This window comes from Taeniopygia guttata, chromosome 5, assembly GCF_048771995.1.
Source record: "Taeniopygia guttata chromosome 5, bTaeGut7.mat, whole genome shotgun sequence".
Lineage (NCBI taxonomy): Eukaryota > Metazoa > Chordata > Aves > Passeriformes > Estrildidae > Taeniopygia > Taeniopygia guttata.
Genome location: NC_133030.1, coordinates 56,386,953 through 56,407,421, shown reverse-complemented (window position 1 = coordinate 56,407,421; position 20,469 = coordinate 56,386,953). Strand labels below are relative to the sequence as shown.

At 40.2% G+C, this 20,469-nt stretch overlaps 1 protein-coding gene across 1 annotated transcript in view; it reads left to right on the top strand.

The window, feature by feature from the left end:
* Positions 1-20,469, top strand: part of AKT1 (AKT serine/threonine kinase 1) — a 77,943-nt gene that overhangs the window by 38,041 nt on the left and 19,433 nt on the right. Inside the window, exons 3-9 of the mRNA XM_030275099.4 lie at positions 978-1,106; positions 7,687-7,798; positions 10,575-10,722; positions 17,157-17,288; positions 17,456-17,521; positions 19,351-19,419; positions 20,153-20,278. Coding sequence (XP_030130959.1) covers positions 978-1,106; positions 7,687-7,798; positions 10,575-10,722; positions 17,157-17,288; positions 17,456-17,521; positions 19,351-19,419; positions 20,153-20,278 — 782 coding nt within the window. The remainder of the gene's footprint in view (positions 1-977; positions 1,107-7,686; positions 7,799-10,574; positions 10,723-17,156; positions 17,289-17,455; positions 17,522-19,350; positions 19,420-20,152; positions 20,279-20,469) is intronic.

The window sequence follows — 20,469 nt, the reverse complement described above, 5'->3', positions numbered from 1 at the left end:
GGAGCTTTTAGGACCTAGAGGGGCAGCTTGGCACCACGAGAAGCTATTTGAGGTTCTTGAGAGACTGCCTCAGAAAACAATGATCTGGTTAATAAGCAAAAAACTCAGACATACTGACCGTCATCTGGAAGAGCCATTGATGGGATTTGTGTCTTCCTTCCCTGAAGATCTTAATAAATCCAGTAAATAACTGAGGTTTTGATTAGCTCTTTTCTTCTTATTCTACTGCTGAATGTTTTGAACGTGGCTGTAACACAGTCACACAAGTGTCACCTGTGCAGGTTACTCAGATGAGCAGTAGTGTGGTGTGAGCAATGGGTGTTTCCTGAGACAAAGAAAAGTGGCATATCTTTCAGAGTAGATATTTGTTTTCGACTTTGTGGTGGCTATACATCATCCAGTGTTTTCCCCTTCGTATTGTGATATATCATCTTGTGTTTCATGCTTGAGATGTTGTGAGAGAAGTGAGTGATGTTATGTAACATAAGCAGAGAATTATCTTCTTATGGTCTGAAAGTGACTGTTGGTTTGATAAAGCAGTTGACTAATTAGTAAATTACCCATTCTTGTTTAAAATACTTGCGCTGCAAAATGTAAATGAAAAAAATTTCTCCACTTGTCAGTATGAAAAATGACAATAGCAAAAATAATACATAGGACATCTGCTCTGATTTTTTTAAAATTTAAAATGCATTTAAGGCAGATGTTGCAGAATTTGAATGGAAATCGAAGTAGATGGAAGAACAAAACATAGCTGTTTACCTTTTATGAAGTCCCATTTTTATGGCTAACATCGCTATCAGTATGTGACTCAGTGCCTGTATTTTTCCACTGTTTGTATCAGACTGAACTGAATGTTCTTAAAACTGCTGCTGTCAGGATGACATATAGTTCCAATATTAACAGAAATTATTGGTGTGTCAGTAATTTGGGGTGTTTTCTGATGTTGCTTCCCTTTGCCCATCCTCTCTTTCCAGGAGAATACATCAAAACATGGAGGCCGCGGTATTTTCTGTTGAAGAATGATGGCACCTTCATTGGCTACAAGGAACGGCCGCAGGATGTTGACCAGCGGGAGTCACCTTTAAATAACTTCTCAGTAGCTCGTAAGTGTTTTTAACTGCTTCCTTGTCCAGTTTGGGGGGGGTTGATGTCTTCTTGTAACAATAGGTGATGTCTTCTTGTAACAGTCGCTGCATCAGTAACATTCAGATCTGCCCAGAGCTCTGCATCTAAATACTAAGTGTGTTTATTTGAGCTGATAAATCCCACTGTGTTTCTCAGGAATGATTGTAATGTTGGAGGTTTGATGCTCTGCTTATTTTTCTTGTCTTTTAAGTTTTCTAGTAATTTAGTGTTTCTGGTTACTGAATAAAATGGGCTTATTTGTTAATATTTTGTATGTATGTTAACAAATTGCTTTAAAGTGAAAATTCACCCATGTGCATGTACTTGGAGGGTAGGTACAGCAGAAGTATTTCTGCCACCAGATCTGGATTCCAGTGGCATTGGCATTGGTCAGAGTTATTTAATTGTTAGCATAAGAGAATGCAGAGTGAGCACGTGTTTTAATGAGGCCCACTTGGATTGTCTTAATTTTGAGCACAAACCCATAGTTCTTCTATCAAAGCCAACAAAAGGGTTTTGAAATAACATCTCCTAACCTCTGCACTCTCTATTATGCAAACATTTCCGACTTTGCTCAGGTGCTGCAGCACAGGATGTGATAGAAGACTCTGAAGATAATTTCCTTTTCTTGCTCATGTTTTTGACTTTTCACTGTATACTTCCAGCTTTTATTTTCTCCTGGTCTTAATCTTTCCTGTCTCGTGATCTGCCTGTGTCTCGTTCCACCAGTTAAAAATAGATCATTGTGGCACCTGTTATTAAGAATGATCTGCTCCATGTTCCTGGTGACTACCGGAAGCAAAACTCTGCAGAGGGAAGGGTAGGGGCTTTCCCTCTTCATTACAAGGTAGCTCCAAATACATGGGGCTCATCTTTGTAGCTGATCATTAAGCAGGTATTTATTTTGAAACACCCTGCTCCTGGAAGAGGGCTGGGCAGCAATAGGAATTTATGGGAATGTTCATTACTTTCCCTCCAGTAGAAGCATATACCTGTTCTGAGTGATGATGGGAACACCAGTGCCTGGTGCTCCTGTGCAGAATTTCAAGAGTGCTTTGGGGCTTCTTGTGTTGTTTGAGAGGCAGAGTTCTCGTAGTGTTTTCATTTCAGTAATGACATGGTACTTTCCTCTTCAGACTGGTATCTACTTACAGATCAAGAAGGTAAAGCAAAGCAGAAGAAAACCATTAATTCATAAATTAATTCAGTACTTGGTCTATAGCCAGAGGCTTTTAACAAATGCACTTTCTGAAGGATGCTTCCATCCTCTTGCCACTGCTAACTGCATTACTTGGGCAGCTCAGTGCCAAGGAATAAAAATGTGTCCATCACCTTTTCTTTGTCTAAGTTGCCTTTAAAATGGGTTATCTTAAATCAGTTTTCACAACAGGAATATGGTGGTTTTTTAGCAGATTGAGCCCATCAGTCTCAGCATTTATAGATAAACCGGTTTGTTACCATGGTATTGGAGCATTGTCAAAGACACAGCACATGCCTATAGATGCGTTGTAAGTGGCATCATGGGCTGGGTGGTGGGTGGGAGGATGTTCTTAGCAGTGGCTCTTGCCTGGTGGCAGGTCAAGAAGGCCTTGAAGATCACCAGGATTTAATTTCTCATGTAGGCAGTAGCAGGCAGTGCTGCCATCACTTCTGTCCCTTCTGGGTGCCCTCCACACTTTCACAGATTGACAGAGTGCTCTGAGTTGGACGGGACCCACAGGACCATCAAGTCCAACTCTTCAAGTAACTGGCCCATATGGGGACTGAGCCCACAAACTTGGTGTTATTAGCACCAGGCTCTAACCAGCTGAGCTCATCTCAGGGATCACTGTTTAGATGTATTTTGTACCACAGGTTTTCCCTTTGAACCTGCTTGCCTAATCCTTTCATTGAGGTTAACATGTTGCATTAGTGTGAATGAATTTGAGATGTCCCTGGAGGAAGGCTCAGGCCAGAGCACAGCCCTGTAGAAGCCTCCTGCCAGTGAAAGGTGGGGGAAATAAGTTATTTTGTAAAAGAAAAAATATTTTAAATATTAAGATTAAATATTTTGTGAAAATTAATCTCTGTTTTCTTTTCGTCCAAGAGACCACAGTAGCCCCTGCCTTTTTTTGTTAATTAGTGAACCAGATTTTTTTTTTAATGAGATGGCAGGCTGTCTTTGTCAGTCTGTTCTTTGGAAGTGGTCCCATGTTTCTGATTAAAATCTTTGCCCTCTTCTGCTGTACAAAAATGTAGGCTGTTTTATCTTTGCAAGTAAAAGCAAGGGTTTTTTTAATAGGGGAATTTTATTACTTATAGTGTAAAATTCTTATTGAGTGATTTTGTCAGCACATGAGAAGTGGGAAATAATTAATGAGAAAGCTATGATAGAAGATAACAACTAATGGTCACCTGTCTTTTCCTTTAATGGGTATGAAGAAAGTATTAGCAATAAATAGTGTGTGATTTCCATGTGCTTGACAGTCTCTTCTTTCTCCTACACTAGCCTTTTCCTTTTGATCTGTGAGGGATTTGATCATGCATTTTTGAGAACTTGTTTCTAAGCCCCTCTAGCTAAAGAGAGGTGTACTATTTATTTTAAATAACCTTTTCTCCACCTAATTTTCCTTTTAAAATGGCCATATACTAATGTTTCCTGTATTTAAGGAGTTTATTTTCTCCGTAATCAACCTACTGATGATTTATTAAAAAAAAAAACAAACAAAAAACAAAACCACGGCAAACAAAAAACAAATACAGAAAAAGTAACACTCGTGAAACATTGTTGCCTGAGTGTTTGAATCTTACTTGTGTTTGTGTTCTGTATTTTACTACTAATAAAGTAGAAGGAATAAAAAAGTCTGTACCTCAAAGTTGTGCTCCAGACCTCATGCAGATGAATAACCAATAGAGGCTGAGTTGTAAATCTGTGAGATAAGTAGCCTTCATACCAATTGTAATCTCGGATTATCATGTATGTCTCCCTATTAGGTTATAAGCCTTTAAAACCATATAGCTGAGAAAAGCAGTATATTGTGAAAAACCACATGGAGAGAAAGGCTGTTCCCGTTAGAAAGGGATTATTGCTCCTGGCTGTCAAAAAGGAAGATGGACTGTGGTGGTTTTGTTGTACTGCTGAAAACATAATTGCTCAACAATACGAGAGCTCCTTTTGGTACAGGACTGTGTGTCTGCAGTCAAGCGTTTTTGAGAGGGCACAGGATGGCCAGATTAGTGGTTGGATTTTTGCTGCGGTTACTAAGAGCCACCTTTGTGCAGGTCTGTAACTCGGTGCTCCTGGCCCCTCACTTTTGCCATGCTGAATCTATCCAGAATTGAATCTATCCAGTGGTGTTAACCAAAAACAAACACTTCAACATAATCTTTGTGTTTGTCTTCTGAAAGTTTTATTTCTTCATCATTCTATTTTCCTTATTTACCCTTTTCTTTTTTTACCATTTTCTTTTTTCTGTTTCTCCATACCCTTCTTTAAAGAAACCAAACCATGAATAGGAAAGATTCTTCCTTGACATTATTGTTTTAAGTGTGATGTCATTATATAGGGAGTAGAGTTTGACACTTTCAACGAAAGTAATCTGCCTTTTAGCTTAAGTGCTGGGAAAGCAAATATTGTGACATTTTAGAAAGTCACTGGGATAATACTAAGTGTCTTTCAAATACAAAATGGTAATTTACATTTGAATGCCTTGGTGTCTATTCCTGTTAGGAACAATTTCTCTGTCCTACTTACTTTAAAAGACCAAACACCAGGAGAGAATCAAGAGGTTCTTTGGAGAAATTTAAATAATTTTTAACAGGCTGCTGTTTATTGTACCTACTATGTTTCACAGGAAAAACTTCCTTCAAAGTGGGCAAGTGACCCTCAGCCCCTATTTGAAATTGAATGTTTTTACAGCAGAATCCCCAAACATGCCATAAATCAGATCTAATACTTCACAGCACCTCTGTCTGTGCTCTGTTGGAGTGGTGCACATTGCAGTAATATACTGATGATTAGAGAAGGTGGATTTGGTGCTTCTCTAACTTCAACTACAGTGAAGAGTACGCAGTTGGGTTTAAAAGTAAGAAAAAAAATACTGTTCATTCATTTCATTGATAAAATCCATGTGATTATCATACATGGTGAGAAAGAAGTGGTGGTTTCAAACTTCTAGAACCTATATGGTATAGCACTTTGGTAAAGTCTTCTGTATTTCTTGATATATGCTGTTATGATTGAGCAGGGTAATTAGACAGCATATTGTTCACTAAACAAAACAATTCTGGGTGACATTCCTGAATTATAGTGGTTATTAACTGACAAATCTCTATTATTCATCTTGCTCTATGCCTTAAAGATTGCTGGATCAGCAAGCTTAACAAATATCAATGGACAATGCTGATTTAGGAGAAGAGTGACATGTAATTGGTCCCTGTCTATGACAGGAAAAACCTTGTGTGGTTTATCATGCTGAAATTAAATGGTTAAATCTAGAGTTCATGGCTAGTTTAAATATCTCTGCAGCTACTTCAGAATATGAATCTAAAATGTTTTTAAAATCTAAGCAAAGCCTGTGTTTATTTCTTTATGATGTTATACTTTGGGATAAGTATGAGAGAACAGCTCTGGATTAGCACAAGGTTAGGAAATAGCCTGATGTTGTTCTTCCAGTCTTCAGCCAGATTCAGTGTCTTAGGACTGCATTGTGCAGGTTCCTAGAGGACAACCCCAGCCTTCATCTAATCACGTTAAGCAGATAAAAACGGGAGGCAGAGCAAACAAACAACAAAAAAAGAAGGGCAGCTAAACGGAGGTGGGAGGTCTGGAAGCAGGAGTGAGATCTTTTGAGTGGAATTTATCAGCACCAGGCTCATGGGGCTGCCGTCCCAGGCAGTTGTGTTTGGCTTTCTCCGTGTTCTGTGAGAGGACAGAGGTGGCTGCAAGGCCGAGCCCAGCGCAGCCGCATCGCTGCGTGGAAGTTGTTTAATCTGGATGAAGGAGTGCCCTTTATTGCACTAAAGCCTTGGCATGACTCATTAATAAACTTTCTCTTATCTAACTGGAGTGCTTCAGTAGGATGCAGTATAACCTCGGCGTGCTGTTAAAGAAAAATTATATTTTCTTGTAATGAAAAATGCAGAGTTACTAATTGAAAATCTTATCATTCCAGCAGCAAATGAGGCATGAAATATATTGCCAAAAATACAGTGCTCAAAAACACTGGCAGTAAATATTTTATCTTTGTGCTAATTAAGAACTTGAACTTAAAACTGAGCATTCTAAATTCACACAATAATGAAATAAACCTAATGGTACCAGTGTAGCCTTAGTAATGTGTACTGTTATTCTGGTGGATTCTGTCCTCCACTTGCATGTTACTCATGGTGGAGGAAGTTCATACCTCTAGCAGTAAACAGAAATTTCTTGTCTTCATAGTGCCTTTTTATTTATTTAGAAGTCTATTTAGAAACTGAAGACCAAATACCAGCAAGCTTGTGGTTTCATTAACTGCAAGGAAAATAATTTAATGCAAGAAAAAAACTCCCACAATTATATTTTTTACCCCCCTGCTCACTTGGTTTCTTAATTTGACTTTCCTCTAGCAGGATCTGTTTAATTAACTAGCTTTTCTATTAACATTTATCCAAAAAATGTGGTGGTTTGGCTCCTGTTGTCATTTCATTGATTTTCTTTTTTTTTTTCAGATCTCTGTTAGTAGAGCTAAAGTGTACCCTTTATCCAGGAGCATTTTCTGCCCCAAATTTAAAGAATAAACACTTGTAAGTGTTTATTCTAAGAAGCTTGAAGTAGTAGATGTAAATTTAATTTTTTTTTTTTTAATTACACTGAGCTCTCAGCAGAACATTTTGATGAAGGACGTGGTGGCTTAGCATGTAACTGTACTTCTGTAGCCTTTTTGGGCTGTGCCTAAACCCTGGCAGGGATGGCAGCTGCTCGCTGCGTGTCCGTGCAGTGTCCGACTGACTGCCGCAGCTCTCCCGAAGGCTTTTGGAACAGGGTCTTCTCAGGGGGTGCCTTTGCAGTTTGATGTTCCCTCTAGTGTTTGAGGACTGGAAATGCTGAGTCTGATCATCATCAGGTTGCTGCAAAATGTTCAGATGTTCTCCTGCAGCTCCCTGGAACCCATGGACAGGGTTTTATGTGGGAAAGTCAATAGGAGGGAACCCCGCTTGGGGGCTTGACTTTAGTTTCAGTGTATGTAATTGTTGCATTATCAAATGGCTTTGGCCATGTGCTGTGCTCTGGATGACCTTTAGAGTATGAGACCTGAGTCTGAATGGCTTCTGTGTTTCCACATTTCTGCTTACCTCTATGGGCAGACCAAATGTGGAGCCTTTCAAAGCAGAATTTTATTTCAGAGCTGCTTAGATGGCTATCTCCCAAGCTATTTATTGGTTTCATCAACACAGTAAATTGTCTCAAGTCTCCTAAAGAAGTACTTACAGAGATTTCTATGGCTGATTAATTGCAAAGGTTTGCTAGATAAGAATAAAGACAAATGATTATTTAAACCTGCTTATGTACCATGACTCTTTCTTCCTTGATTGTGGTAGAGTGCCAGCTGATGAAGACAGAGCGACCTAAACCAAACACATTTATCATTAGATGCCTCCAGTGGACCACAGTAATTGAAAGAACATTTCATGTGGAGACTCCAGAGGAGCGGTATGTTTCATTCATATTTAATGCATAAACTCCTTGCAAAAGCAGATGCAAGTGTTCAGCATTAATAGTGAGTCCTCTGTTGAAGCTCTTATTTATCAGATGATGTACATCTGGACTGAAAAGTGACAAATAATTTTCAAGTGCCTTCAGTTTTAGTGTGTTTTCCAGTATAAAAGCAACCCTAAAGGGAGGGTTTCAGAGAGTGGATTTTGAGCAGTGTTTGTAAGTGAATTGTTGCTAGGTTGGGTATCCAAAATGGACAGGTGCAGGTGTGCACCAGCACACAGGTAGTTATTTCTGGAATGTAAGGTTCATTTCTCACTGGAAATGTTGTGGTGTATAAAATGAAGGGTTTCTGACCTGGGAGTTTCTGGAGGGGTGAGCACAAGTGAAATAGAGAAGAGATTCAGGCAGAGTTGAGTTATATCAAAATAGTGACCTTTTAAAGTCTATTTAGACACCCTAGTTCTAAAGGAAAAGTTAGTTGTATCATTGCTGATTGCTAATGTTTTATGCAAATTAGATAATAAAGGTGATAGTTATCTGCTGCAGGTGCAGATTTCTGTTTCATCTTTTAGGAAACAAAGCTAAGAGCAGAGCTACATCCTGTGCTCTTATCATTGGAGAACTGATCTCTTACCTCCAGAGAGAAGAGTTTTCTAGCACAGCTATAATACAACTATGGGTATTTAAATATTTACTTGCCCTTCAGAAACTGAACATAAATTGTTCCAGTATCATTGCCCTAAGGGAGTGGGTATCTTAAAACCCTGGTCCTCCCTAGATATGATCCTAGTACATGTTTATTTTGAAGACCAGTAAATCCTACTCAGTATTACTCACTTACTACTTTCATAGTCTTTGTATGCACTTCACATGCTCCTTATTATTGCTTTTGATTCTGTTACAATGATTAGAAGAAGGTTTAGTCAAATTAAAAGCAAAGAAAAAGAAACTGGTCCTTGTTTCTTTTAGGAACTTCGTGGTCAGTGAACCTAAAGGGAGTGAATAGCAGTTTCCACTTGGAGGAAGATTGTATTTCAGTCTTGTTTTGTTCCCTCCTAGCCAATTAAGTCAGCTTTGTGACACTTCAGGGCTCAGAGTGTTAGTCACCTCTGTTGTGTACTCTTGAGACATAAAAGCTGAGGGTGAAATTCCGTTCTCCCAGAAATCAAAGATACTCACTTCAGGAGGGCCGAGATCTCAACCAAGTCAGTAACAAAAGAGATATGAAGGTCAATATACCTTTAGCTTTCTATATGCCTTTAGAACCAATGTTTGTTTTTTTGAAAGAAATGGAGAGAGAAGAGTGCAGAAGTTCTTTTTGCAATCATTTTGTATATAAAAATATGACTAGTAAATATGACTAGGAATGTGTTAGTGATAGTGAATAGAGCAGTCTGTGCTGGGAGTATAGGGAGAATGTTGTGAATATTTGACACTACCTTGCTGCCCCAGACAGGGCTGGATGAATTGTGCACAATTCAGGCAAAATCCAAAATGAAAATACACAAGGCAGGGAAAACCTTACGTGTTGCAATTTTTATTAAAATCTTGTGTTGGATACTTTTTCCCATGGACTTTGCTTCCTCTGGGGAATGATCAGCCTCTTGAATCCATTACAAACGGAAACTCACGTGTTCAGATATAATCTTTAAAAAAAACCAACTTCATAGTGAAAAATTAGACATTGATAAGGATGGCATGGCTGCACTGCAGATTATGCACAGAGTTTTTCAGTGTTGCCTGCTGCTGATCCTGCTGTAGTAGCAAAATATTTCATCTGGGATGTCCTTAGGAGAAGAATTTAACCAGTCCCTAGAAAACACCAACTAAATCACCACATCTTGTTCCCTGCATGTACAAAAGACAGTAAACATGTTAAGTTCAGATAGTCCACTGGATGTGTCTTCAGCCCCTGTGTGTGTCTTTAAAGCCTGTCCTGAGACCCTGGAAGCCCTTATGAATTGTATTCTTCACGTTCAATAAATTTGCAGTGAAATCGAGTGAAGGCCAAGAACTTTCACTTCAGTAGCTTCAGAGGTGTGAAATCTCCCAAAGGACACTGGAGTGGAAGTGTTCTCCGTGGGAGTTGAAGGGGTCACTGTTAGAGCACTGGTTGCTGAAACAGCTGTGGAAACTTTATCGTAGACAAGACCTGTCCCTGAGATGAAATGTCACTGCTTTTGCTGACATTCTGCTAAAGTTTACACAGCAATTGCTGTATTAATGTCATCATCTTTACAACAGAAGAATAACCTAAGTGTCCTGAGCTTTAAGACCTTCTCCAAGAACATCCTTGCCACTACAGCCACTAAAATTTGGGATACGTGTGTGAAGAGGTGCCATAGTTCCCCTGGAGTTGGATGTGTGTTTCAATGCACCAGAGAAGTGTAGAAACTGTCTTTAATTGCTTTGTGCATCATGTAAACCTTTTGCTTTTTCGTTTTGGCAAGTCTATTTTGGTTATGTAAATCTCTGTATCACCAGGTCATATGCTGAGCTGTTGACTGAATACCCATTAGAAATTCTGTTATTCAAAAAGCCTTGTATTATGTCCAGACTCAGAAGACTTAAGTTGTCTCTTGTTTCTAGTATGATTAATAAAGATTTTAAAAATGGATTTTTACAGTGCTTGAAAATGCACATAATTCATCATATCTTCCATTGATTCATGAGAGAATATTAGTGGCTCTGTATTCCTTGGTGATCCTTGCCATGGCAGATGGTAATCTAAAGCCACAAGTAATTAATATCTTTGCCTATATTTTGCCAGGGAAGAATGGACAAAAGCCATCCAAACAGTAGCAGACAGCCTCAAGAAACAAGAGGAAGAGATGATGGATTTCAGATCTGGCTCTCCCAGTGATAATTCAGGTGCCGAAGAAATGGAAGTTTCTATGACAAAGCCAAAACACAAAGTGGTAAGTGGGTATTGCAGGAATGACTGTTTTTTAGGTCTTCTCAAATATAGACAAGAAACAGCCATCAAGCCATGACAATTATATGATTGGCTGTAGCTGCAGCTTCTGGAGGAAACAATTGTCTCAGCAGAGCAGAGCAGAGCCTGTCTGGGTCTGCCAGAGTTCTGTGCTTACTGGATGGCTTTCAAGACCAGCTCAGGGCTGGGTTTGGTTTGCCTATTTTCCTGCGGTACAGAGCCTGAAACCAAAGCTCCTGCTGGACCTTGTGACTCTGTAAACTCCTTGCAGGCTGGTGCAGAGGTATTCTGATGGATTTGCAAGATTTAGGGTGGGTCCATAGATTTAATTGCTCTGGATTAAGGGTTTAGGTTAACTCCAGCCAGCCATTGCAGTGTCTGTCTGTAGTGCTTCTACAACTTGGGGTTTTGCATTAGGCACTACATAGCCTGAATGTGGAAGGCCAGCTAAGGAATGGCCTTCCATGACATGAGTATGTGCCAGAGGAGATCTTTGCCCTCTTGAGCCTTTTTAGGTATCTATCTTCAACATCCCTTTATTTCTTTCTATCTCATTGTGTTCTTGTCGTATTTCTGTTTTGGAAAGTGTTCCCGCCAGTTGCTGCAAGAGGAAATTGATGGAACCTTTCCCCATGCAAATGCATTGTCTGTGGAGTTTAGGTGGGCACTTCCTTGGTGTCTTCATCTCACCATTGTCATCCTCACCCACTCTCATAAATCTGTTCAGTTTTGGGAAAACAGATGAAATTTTTCTATAAAAAGATATCCACTAGTGTCTTCACTGAGTCAGAGCTTGCCAGCAGGCTTCTGGATCTTTGGTTGAACAGATCCTGCTCTTGCTGAGAAGTCCTCATAGAAATGCAAGAACCATCTCATTCATCAGATGGGTACAGTCTTCTGAAACAGTGAATGTCTCTTCCTGAGCATGTTAGTGAGGATAACCAAAATTATTATTGGGGTCCTGGCATGAACTCCGTTGGGCAGTTTAACAGAAATTCTCCTCAACCCAGCTCTGGGGAAGAATTTGGAAAAGTTTGCTGTTGGGGGTATCTTAAATTTTTTCCCAAACTGAGGCTTTTGTTTGTGTCAGTCCTACTGTTGCCGTGTTGGCAGTGGTCACTGATCCGACAGTCTCTGCTCAGCCTCTGATTCCTCCAGTGTTTTTCCTCATGGTGAAACAAATCAGAGCAAATGGCTGATCTGTGAGGCAGTGTCAGAGACTGTAAAGATGTCTCAAGACATTTTGGGATGCATGTGTGTGAGGGAAGGGGCAGGTCAGGCCTTGCCTGTGAGACATGAAGTGCCCCACATCTCCCAGAGCCCTGTATCCCAGCCTGGCAGAGCTGCCAGTCACTGACACACCAGAGACTTTGTTCCATTCTCCCCTAACCCAGCTCCTGAGTGGTCAAATGACCACAAGTCTCACCTGGGGGAAAGACCATGAAGGCCAGAGGAGTATTTAGGGTCAAACACAAGGCCATCACCGTGTCTAGATCCTGCCTGTTCTTGGTGTTTCTGTCTGGACACAGCTGGAACCCAGGAGTTGGTAGCTGTATGTGTGCTTTTCTAGATCTCTTCTGTCTTTTTTTTCCTCATTCCCTCTTGTTGGAATATTTTGAGTAACTTACCATGGAATGGGTTTAAAATTTGCTAAGGTGAATGGTCTACATTAATGCTGTGAGAAGTGTTTTATGTTGATTGGATGTTGTAGTAAACCTTTAGCCACAGTTGCCTGATTTTCTAAAGTTTGCCAGTAAGCGCTGTGTGTTGTTTTGACCTCATGAGAACATCTGGTTGCTATTTCTCCCATGTGTCCAGCTCAGAAGAAGGAGAAGGTAGTTTTTGGTCAAAACCGGTGTTTTCTGGCAAAAAGGTCATGGAATCCCGGGTATAGAAGCTTGATTAGACACAGACATGTGGTCTGAGAAAAACTTGCAGAAAACTCAGGTGTATATATTGGAGCTTTGTCAAAAGAAGGGAAAAAACTGCCCTGTAAGGGTTCCAGTTCGGAGTCCTAAATGGCTGCCCAGAAAGATAAAAGAAGCATGTGTTGGAAGGGACAGAGAAAGAGCTGATGAAGTTGCAAATTGCCTTGGAGGCTGAAACAATAGCTCGCCTCAGGGTGGAGTGAGAATTAACAGCCCAAAAGCAACTAGCCCCAAACCTGAGAAACCTGTTAAACAACTTCGTGCTGAACCAAAGAGCTTTAGAGTTGCAAATAACACCATTGAGGAAGCTGTGGAGGATGAACCAGGGTCTTCCAGCTTAGGGGAGGAGTTGTGCCTCCCTGAAGGTGATTTCAGCCCTCTCAGCTCTTCGGAGGAGTTTGATGCAACAAAGCCAAACCTCTCCCCAAACCATAAACTGCATCCAACGGTAAAAAGTGAGGAGGTGAGAGTCCCTGAGCATGATGTCACTGTTGTCACCTCCCTCCACTCCTTGGAGGAGGGATTTGACTTAGCAAAGCCAACTCTCACTGCCCCCTACCTCAAGCCCTGCAATCCAGAGGCAGAGCTTATGGTGATGATATCATAGTCTGCAACAGAATTGGTTAATTTAAAAGGGAAAGTTATCGATCGTTTTAAAGAAAATAAAACTGAGAATGTTTTGAAAATTTCACTGATGGGGAGTGAAATAAAGCTTTCTGTGGAGGGAATGGCCTATTGTGTGAAAAGTTTAAACCTGTTGGAGTGTATATTTGTTAGAGAGGGAAGAACTCATCCCTCTTCCCCACTCCAACAAGTGGTAAAATTACTGTGAGAGTATGGGAGACAGTGGGCTTCCAACCAGTGCATGGGAAACAGCTGGTGCCCTATTGGCCTTTTCCAATGCAATTGTTATTTATTGCAAAATTTAAGGATCAAGCCCGAGACAAAAAAACTCTCTGTGCCAAAAAGTTGGAGAGGGTGGTGAATTCAAATACCCTCAAGGTTTCCTGGTGTTTGCAGTGAAGCTTTGCAAGCTCCTCCTGCCCTGCCTCCTCCTGGCAGCAGTGGGTATTGAGCCTTGCCGACGCCAGAGGTGGAACTGCAGAATCCCTAACCCCTTGGGGAAAATATACTTTTGTCATTGTGCAAGTTTGTTGTTGTAGTCTTGGTAATAGCTTTGCATGTTCAAGTATATCCTGACCAGGCAGTAGACTGGGTGTATGTCTGGAAGTGGAATAAAGAGGTGCTTAAGCAGAAGTGGAGAGGACTCTTAACTATACACACAGCTGTGAGATCTGCAGCTGGAAATATCTAAATTACTTGAATAAAGTCAGCTCTGGAAAAAGAGGAGCACAGAGGGACTATATTGGACAATATAGTAAACATAAAATCTGATAGGAGATAAAGCTGCAATGAAATCTGAAATCTAAAATGAAATATGTTAAATGGTTTATCATTTTGTATTTTCAGAACAGTATCCCCAGGGTGCCACCACAGTTGTTTGCTCCTGGGTTAGTTGGCCATCCTAGCAGGACTTTGTGACTAACAATTGTAGTAGCAAGTATGGCTTCAAGGCAGTAAGCAAGAAAGAAAAGAGAGTGGTGTCTTTTTCTCTAAGGACCGCTCTAACATCACGCACACGCACAACAAATACGTGTTACTGGTTGGCTTTTGGACTGGAGTCTGAATTTGCAAAATTGGATGTAACAGAATATGTAGATCCAATGAAGACTGTTGTGTCTAAAGTGAAAAGGCCTCAAAAGGATGGCTGGCTGCTCTAACTCAAGTTGGCCTACATGGCTAAGAATGTTCATTAGTATTGTTAAGGTACTACATAAGTTTCATTAGTGATGGTTGCATTTTTTTATATGTTCTAAGGTTATTTTCATAGACTGTTAATTATTCAATTAATCATTCTATAGCAGAGAACACAAAATATTGCCAAGTAGTTGCTTCTTCTTTTTAAAGTAGGTCTGAGTGGGACCAAGGTTTCTCCTTCTAGAAGTGTTCCATGAGAGGATGAAGTGGTGATAGGACAGAGGAGTTGCTGTCCTTTGCTGCATCAAGCGTTTACATGTTTTTATCTTGAAAGGTTTTAAGATACTTATGTTCATAGATGTTTATATAAGTTTGTTGCTGCAATATTTTGAGATGTTCATATTTTCCCTCTGGTTGCCAGAGTGGAAAGAATCCTCCCTCCAGTTTAGTTTGGGAGTTCACACATAGGATTTCATATGATGATGGAAACAAGTTTGTGTACCTCTTCCTATCTTCTCAGTGCAGAGTATAAAATCACTGTATTGAGGGAGGTGTGTGTAGTAATGGTAAGCAATGTGTGAGGCATGAATGTACAGACGAAGGAATGTTGAACTGTTGGTGGCCCTGGAATGAAGGAGAATAGGGGCTGACAATGGAACTGAAGTGGAGCTGGGACGTTCCAGCTGTAGATGGAGAAGGCATAAGTGATTAAGAGAAAAAATATTTGGGGTTTGAGAACTGCTGAGGAGTCTGGTAAAGTTGAAAAGTAGTTGGTCCAAACTCAGGACCTTGACTAAAATTATGTGCTGAGAATGTTGGAATGACTGAATGTTGTTATATATTGGACCCCACCCCCAAGGCAATTCAGACAATTAGGTAGTAGAATTTTACTGAATGTTTTTTCCCATGGTGCCCACTGACTTCTTCCTCTTTCTCTGGGTACAGGTTCTGGTAATCCCCCTGAAACCTGCTTGGTGGGAGGGATAACAGTGGCAATTTGGGTTATGTATGTTTGTTCAGGTGGTGCTGATACTTGGACCTATAAGTTAATGGACCCCAAAAGGCAAAGCAGCCTAACTATTGATCCTTAGAGTTTGACAAGGAGTGCAATGTATGGCACTATCAGTAAATCATAGAGAATCCTAAATTGAACTCACTGAGCTATTTTGGAACCCAGCTTACAGGTCCAGCAAATACCAAAAATAATTGTATAAAATTGTATAAAACCTCACAGAAAAAGAGTGCTGTCTCAAGGTACACACAGGAAATTACAGACCAAACTGCTGGAATCTTCAGGCACTGCGGCTGAAGGAATGGTTCATGAACTCTTCCCCCAGATCCTGATGTGCATTGCAACTCACCTGCAGTTCTAGAGACTCCGGGAGTGGGGAGCACTGAATTGTATAGGAGGATACTAACTAGACATATGTTTCGATTATTGGAATAGCAGTTGCCCATTATATGAGTTTTAGTGTACTTTCCTCTTCTTTCTGCTATGTTTGCTAGATTAGACCACAAGAGGAAATGTACCATTACTGTGGTCCTGTCTTGAGGCATGGGGTGGTTCTCAGAGACTGGAAACATGTGATATTTCAAGAAATTTTGGGGTGCATGTGTGTGAGGGAAGGAGCAGGTCAGGCTGTGCCCTGGTGAGACAGTGAAGTGCCCCACATCTCCCAGAGCCCTGTATCCCAGCCTGGCAGAGCTGCCAGTCACTGACACACCAAAGGCTTTGCTCCATTCTCCCCTAACCCAGCTCCTGAGTGGTCAAATGACCTCAAGTCCCACCTGGTGGAAAGACCCCATGAAGGTCAGAGGAGTATTTAGGGTCAAAGACAAGGCTATCACCTTGTCTAGATCCTGCCTGTTCTTGGTGTTTCTGTCTGGACACAGCTGGAACCCAGGAGTTGGTAGCTGTATGTGTGCTTTTCTAGATCTCTTCTGTCTTTTTTTCCTCATTCCCTCTTGTTGGAATATTTGAGTAACTTATCATGCAATGGGTTTAAAGTTTGCTAAGGTGAATGGTCCACATTAATGCTATGAGCAGTGTTTTATGTTGATTGGATGTTGTAGTAAACCTTTAGCCAAAGTTGTCTGATTTTATAAAGTTTAAACAACACACAGTAAGCGCTGTGTGTTGTTTTGACCTCATGAGAACATCTGGTTGGTATCTCTCCCATGTGTCCAGCTCAGAGTGCGTGAACCACTGGAAAGCCCTTTCAAAAGTCCCATTGAGCGAGTAAATAGAGGCCTTACAGGGAGTCATTTTGTTTCTGTTTTTTGGTACTGTTCTATGAAACACAAGAAACCTGGTGTCCTAGAGAGGTGGGGAACATCAGAAAAAAGGTGTGGGTTTAATCCCTGGAATGAGAGCAGCGTGTGCCTTCTAATGAATGTCTGCACTGGCTAAAAGGTCAGAATGGCTATGGATTCATATGTTCAGTGTTACTTGTACAGTTCAGTGTTGAGTCATGCAACAGAGCGTTCAGTTAATTGAAAGCTTATAGTTTTCTGTAGGTAGTTTGATTGATTATCTTTGGAAGCGCACTGGCATTCATTTTTGCAGAAGAATCTTTTCTGCTCCTGAATTCTACTAAACAAAAGGATTAAAAAACCCACATGTGCGACATATGCGATGCATTCTCATGTGAATGAGAAATTCTGGTCAGAGAATAATACACTTCTTGTTAGATCATGTAATTAATTTCTTCTTTATCTTTATCATTAACAGACCATGAATGAGTTTGAATACCTTAAGCTACTGGGAAAAGGCACTTTTGGAAAGGTCATTTTAGTTAAAGAAAAAGCAACTGGACGGTATTACGCTATGAAAATTCTGAAGAAGGAAGTTATTGTAGCAAAGGTGAGTAGATGGGAAACTTTGGGATGTGGTTTACCCTTGATAACAGCCTTTGTCAAAGTCATGGGAACGATTCTCAGGGTAATTGTAAATAATTGCTCTGTTAGTGTTTGAAATGGACGCCTGATCTGGGGAATCACTTTGCTGGTTTCCTTCTGCTTGTGTTTCAGGATGAAGTAGCGCACACGCTGACAGAAAACCGGGTTTTACAGAACTCTCGGCACCCGTTCCTAACAGTAAGCATTTCTGCCTCTGCACAGTGTAACTTGATATCACCACCACCGAGGCTTTCCTTATTTTTTGTTTCTTTTAATACATCTGAGATCTGTGTTTACCGAGTGGCTGTGTAGTTTTGTAGCCTTCCATTTTAGAGGAGCATAACTGAAAATACTTTTTCAAGTTTCCTGATTATTGCAGGGCAGGTCCTTAGCACCTCTTGAAGACAGTGTTTCAGGCTGTGGTTTGACATGAGGGCTCACCATTTAATGAGAGTCTCTGAGAGGAGTATCTGCTTTCCTTACCCTTCAAATGTTTGGTCTCCCCTTTGTAGCAGAGGTCAGGGTGATTCTGCTCTTGTGACAAACAAATTCAGGGAGATATATTGGGAGAAAAAACTTTGATTTTGTCTTTGTTGTTTTTTTAAATACCCAGATACAGCTCACCAGTAGAATCAGAGCACTGGTAATGCCAGCCAAAGGATAGTGGTAGGAGCATGTGGAATGGCAAGGAGAAGAGCAGGAGGACTGTGCTTTGTCTGCTGCTTTCCTTTTGAATTGTAAAGTCAATCCATACTCTTATTTTAGAGTGCCAGCAGTCTCTCTGGGCTGAGTTCAGATATCCAAGTTCCATCTCAAGATTTTGTTTCTAATATTTATTACAAGTTGTCTCTGAATTGTTTACAACTGCTTAAAGCGTCTAAGCGACTGGTTGTTTCATTTGGCCAGGTACAAGGGCTTAGTTGGAACTCAGAACTTATAAGCATGAGCTCTAGAAGTAAATATTGCCTTCATTGAGTAAAATCAATAATCTTAACATGTCTAAAAACTGGTCCTTATTTTTTCTGGAAAAAATAATACTTGTTTAAAAGTGCCATCTTTCGTAATGAAGACAGCAACATCATATACAGTATTTTCTTTTTAATGCTTTTATAAACCCAAATATCCAGAACAAGGACTGTCTTGAGAAATTAGCTATAAGGCTGGGTTTAGCTTGGGTACCAGGAAAAGTTTCTTACCCAGAGAGTAGTTGGGCCCTGGAATAGGCTCCCCAGGGAAGTGGTCACAGCACCAGCTTGACAGAGTTCAAGAAGAATTTGGATGACACTCTGGGGCTCCTGGTGGGATTCTTGGGGTGGTCCTGTGCAGGGCCAGGAGTTGGACTTGATGATCTTTTTGGGCCCTTTCCAGCTCAGCATATTCTGTGGTGAAAAACCTTAATACTATGGCAAACAAGTTGAGGTTACTCTTGCCACGGGAATGTGACAGGACTATACACAGGCACCGTGTGACTCTCCATCACAGCCTCCATCTGGTCTGTTTTTGTGAACTGCTCAGAGTGGTATTGCCAGTGTTGGCCAATCCCCTGGCAGGCTGTCAGCAGGGAGCAGTTGCAGGCAGCAGGGCAGAGGCCGGGGGGCTGGTGTGTGAAAATAAACGTGTTTCATATAAGAGGTCTTGTAGCCAGTGTGGTAAACCTTGTGCTCCAGGGTTTGGTTGTGGCCTCTTTTCTGTCAGTTGAACCTGTGGCCAGAGGAGGAAACTTCAGTCACTGTTGGTACACTTTTGAGTCCCTGTTAATGGGCCAGGACTTTGTTTTGCAGCATTTTAGGTGATGATAGATTCTGCAAGGAATTTCTTTAATGTTTTATTAAATTTATTTAATGAAATAAGTTGGCAGTGAATCAGTCCTCAGCTGCAACAGGAAAATACAAGTATTATATAAGATATAAGGACAAAAAGTTCACTAAAATAGAAAATTTCATGTCTGCTTCTGCAAATCTATTAAAAATGCTTTTCTAAGTGTCACTATGGTCTGTCTTCTAAGTTTTGGTTTAAATCTGTTTCAGGCTTTAAAGTATTCCTTTCAGACACACGATCGCTTGTGTTTTGTTATGGAGTATGCTAATGGAGGGGAGGTAAGGGAAATACTGTTTAATATGAAATAATGTTTAATGTTTAATACTTTAGGATTTTCCTGCTATACTACTCATTTTGCTTGACATTATTTAGCTAAGGTCCATTTTTGCAATTCTAATTAATTCAAGTTGTCCCAATTAAACAGAGCTGTTCACAGGTTTAACTATTATGAAGAAGTAAGACTTAATTTTTTTCAACTCCATTTTTAGAACATAGAGATTTTGGGCATAGGTTCATATTTTAAATGACAGCAATATATTGTAATCTGACATTTAGAAGTTCAAGAAGGCAAGGTTGCTTTCTAGTTGCTCTAGTTGTCAGACAAGTTTTAACACTTAAATTAATATTGTGAGTATATTTGGAGGGAGAACTAGAAACTGCTGACTGCTATTACAGTCAGGAAGGAAAAGTTGGAATATTAACATTTCTCTAAATCATGCATTAGGCTGTAGTTTTAATATGTAATTGTAGTTCAGTCAAAAATAGTTTTATAATTTTCTGAACCTGTAAGGTTGTAGTACATGAACTGGTTATCAGTGTGCATCTATGAATATGAGACATAATTATCTAATCATTTAATTTATGATGCTTTTTAACACATTTGGGAACACAGCTGGGTGAGGTTGGGAAGGGATTTTCTCCTAGTTAATAGCACCTTCCAAGCAGGATGGCTTGTGAACTGCAATACATAATTCAGAAACATTTAAAGTTAACATATTACTGTTCTTGTAGTTGTTTTTCCATTTGTCAAGAGAACGTGTCTTCTCTGAAGACCGAGCTCGGTTTTATGGGGCTGAGATTGTTTCAGCGCTGGATTACCTGCATTCAGAGAAAAATGTGGTTTATAGAGATTTGAAGGTATGTAGGAAAATAATTTTCAGGCTTTTGGGATTTGGCTTTTTTGTTTGTTGTTTAAAAAAAGCAAATGATCCTGAATGATTAGAAATCCTTTCCTGACTGAACTTTATCCAAACTGTTGTGGCTGTTGGACTGGACTTTACAGGATATTGAAACCCTTTGATAGTCCAAGAAGCTGCATAAGACATTTA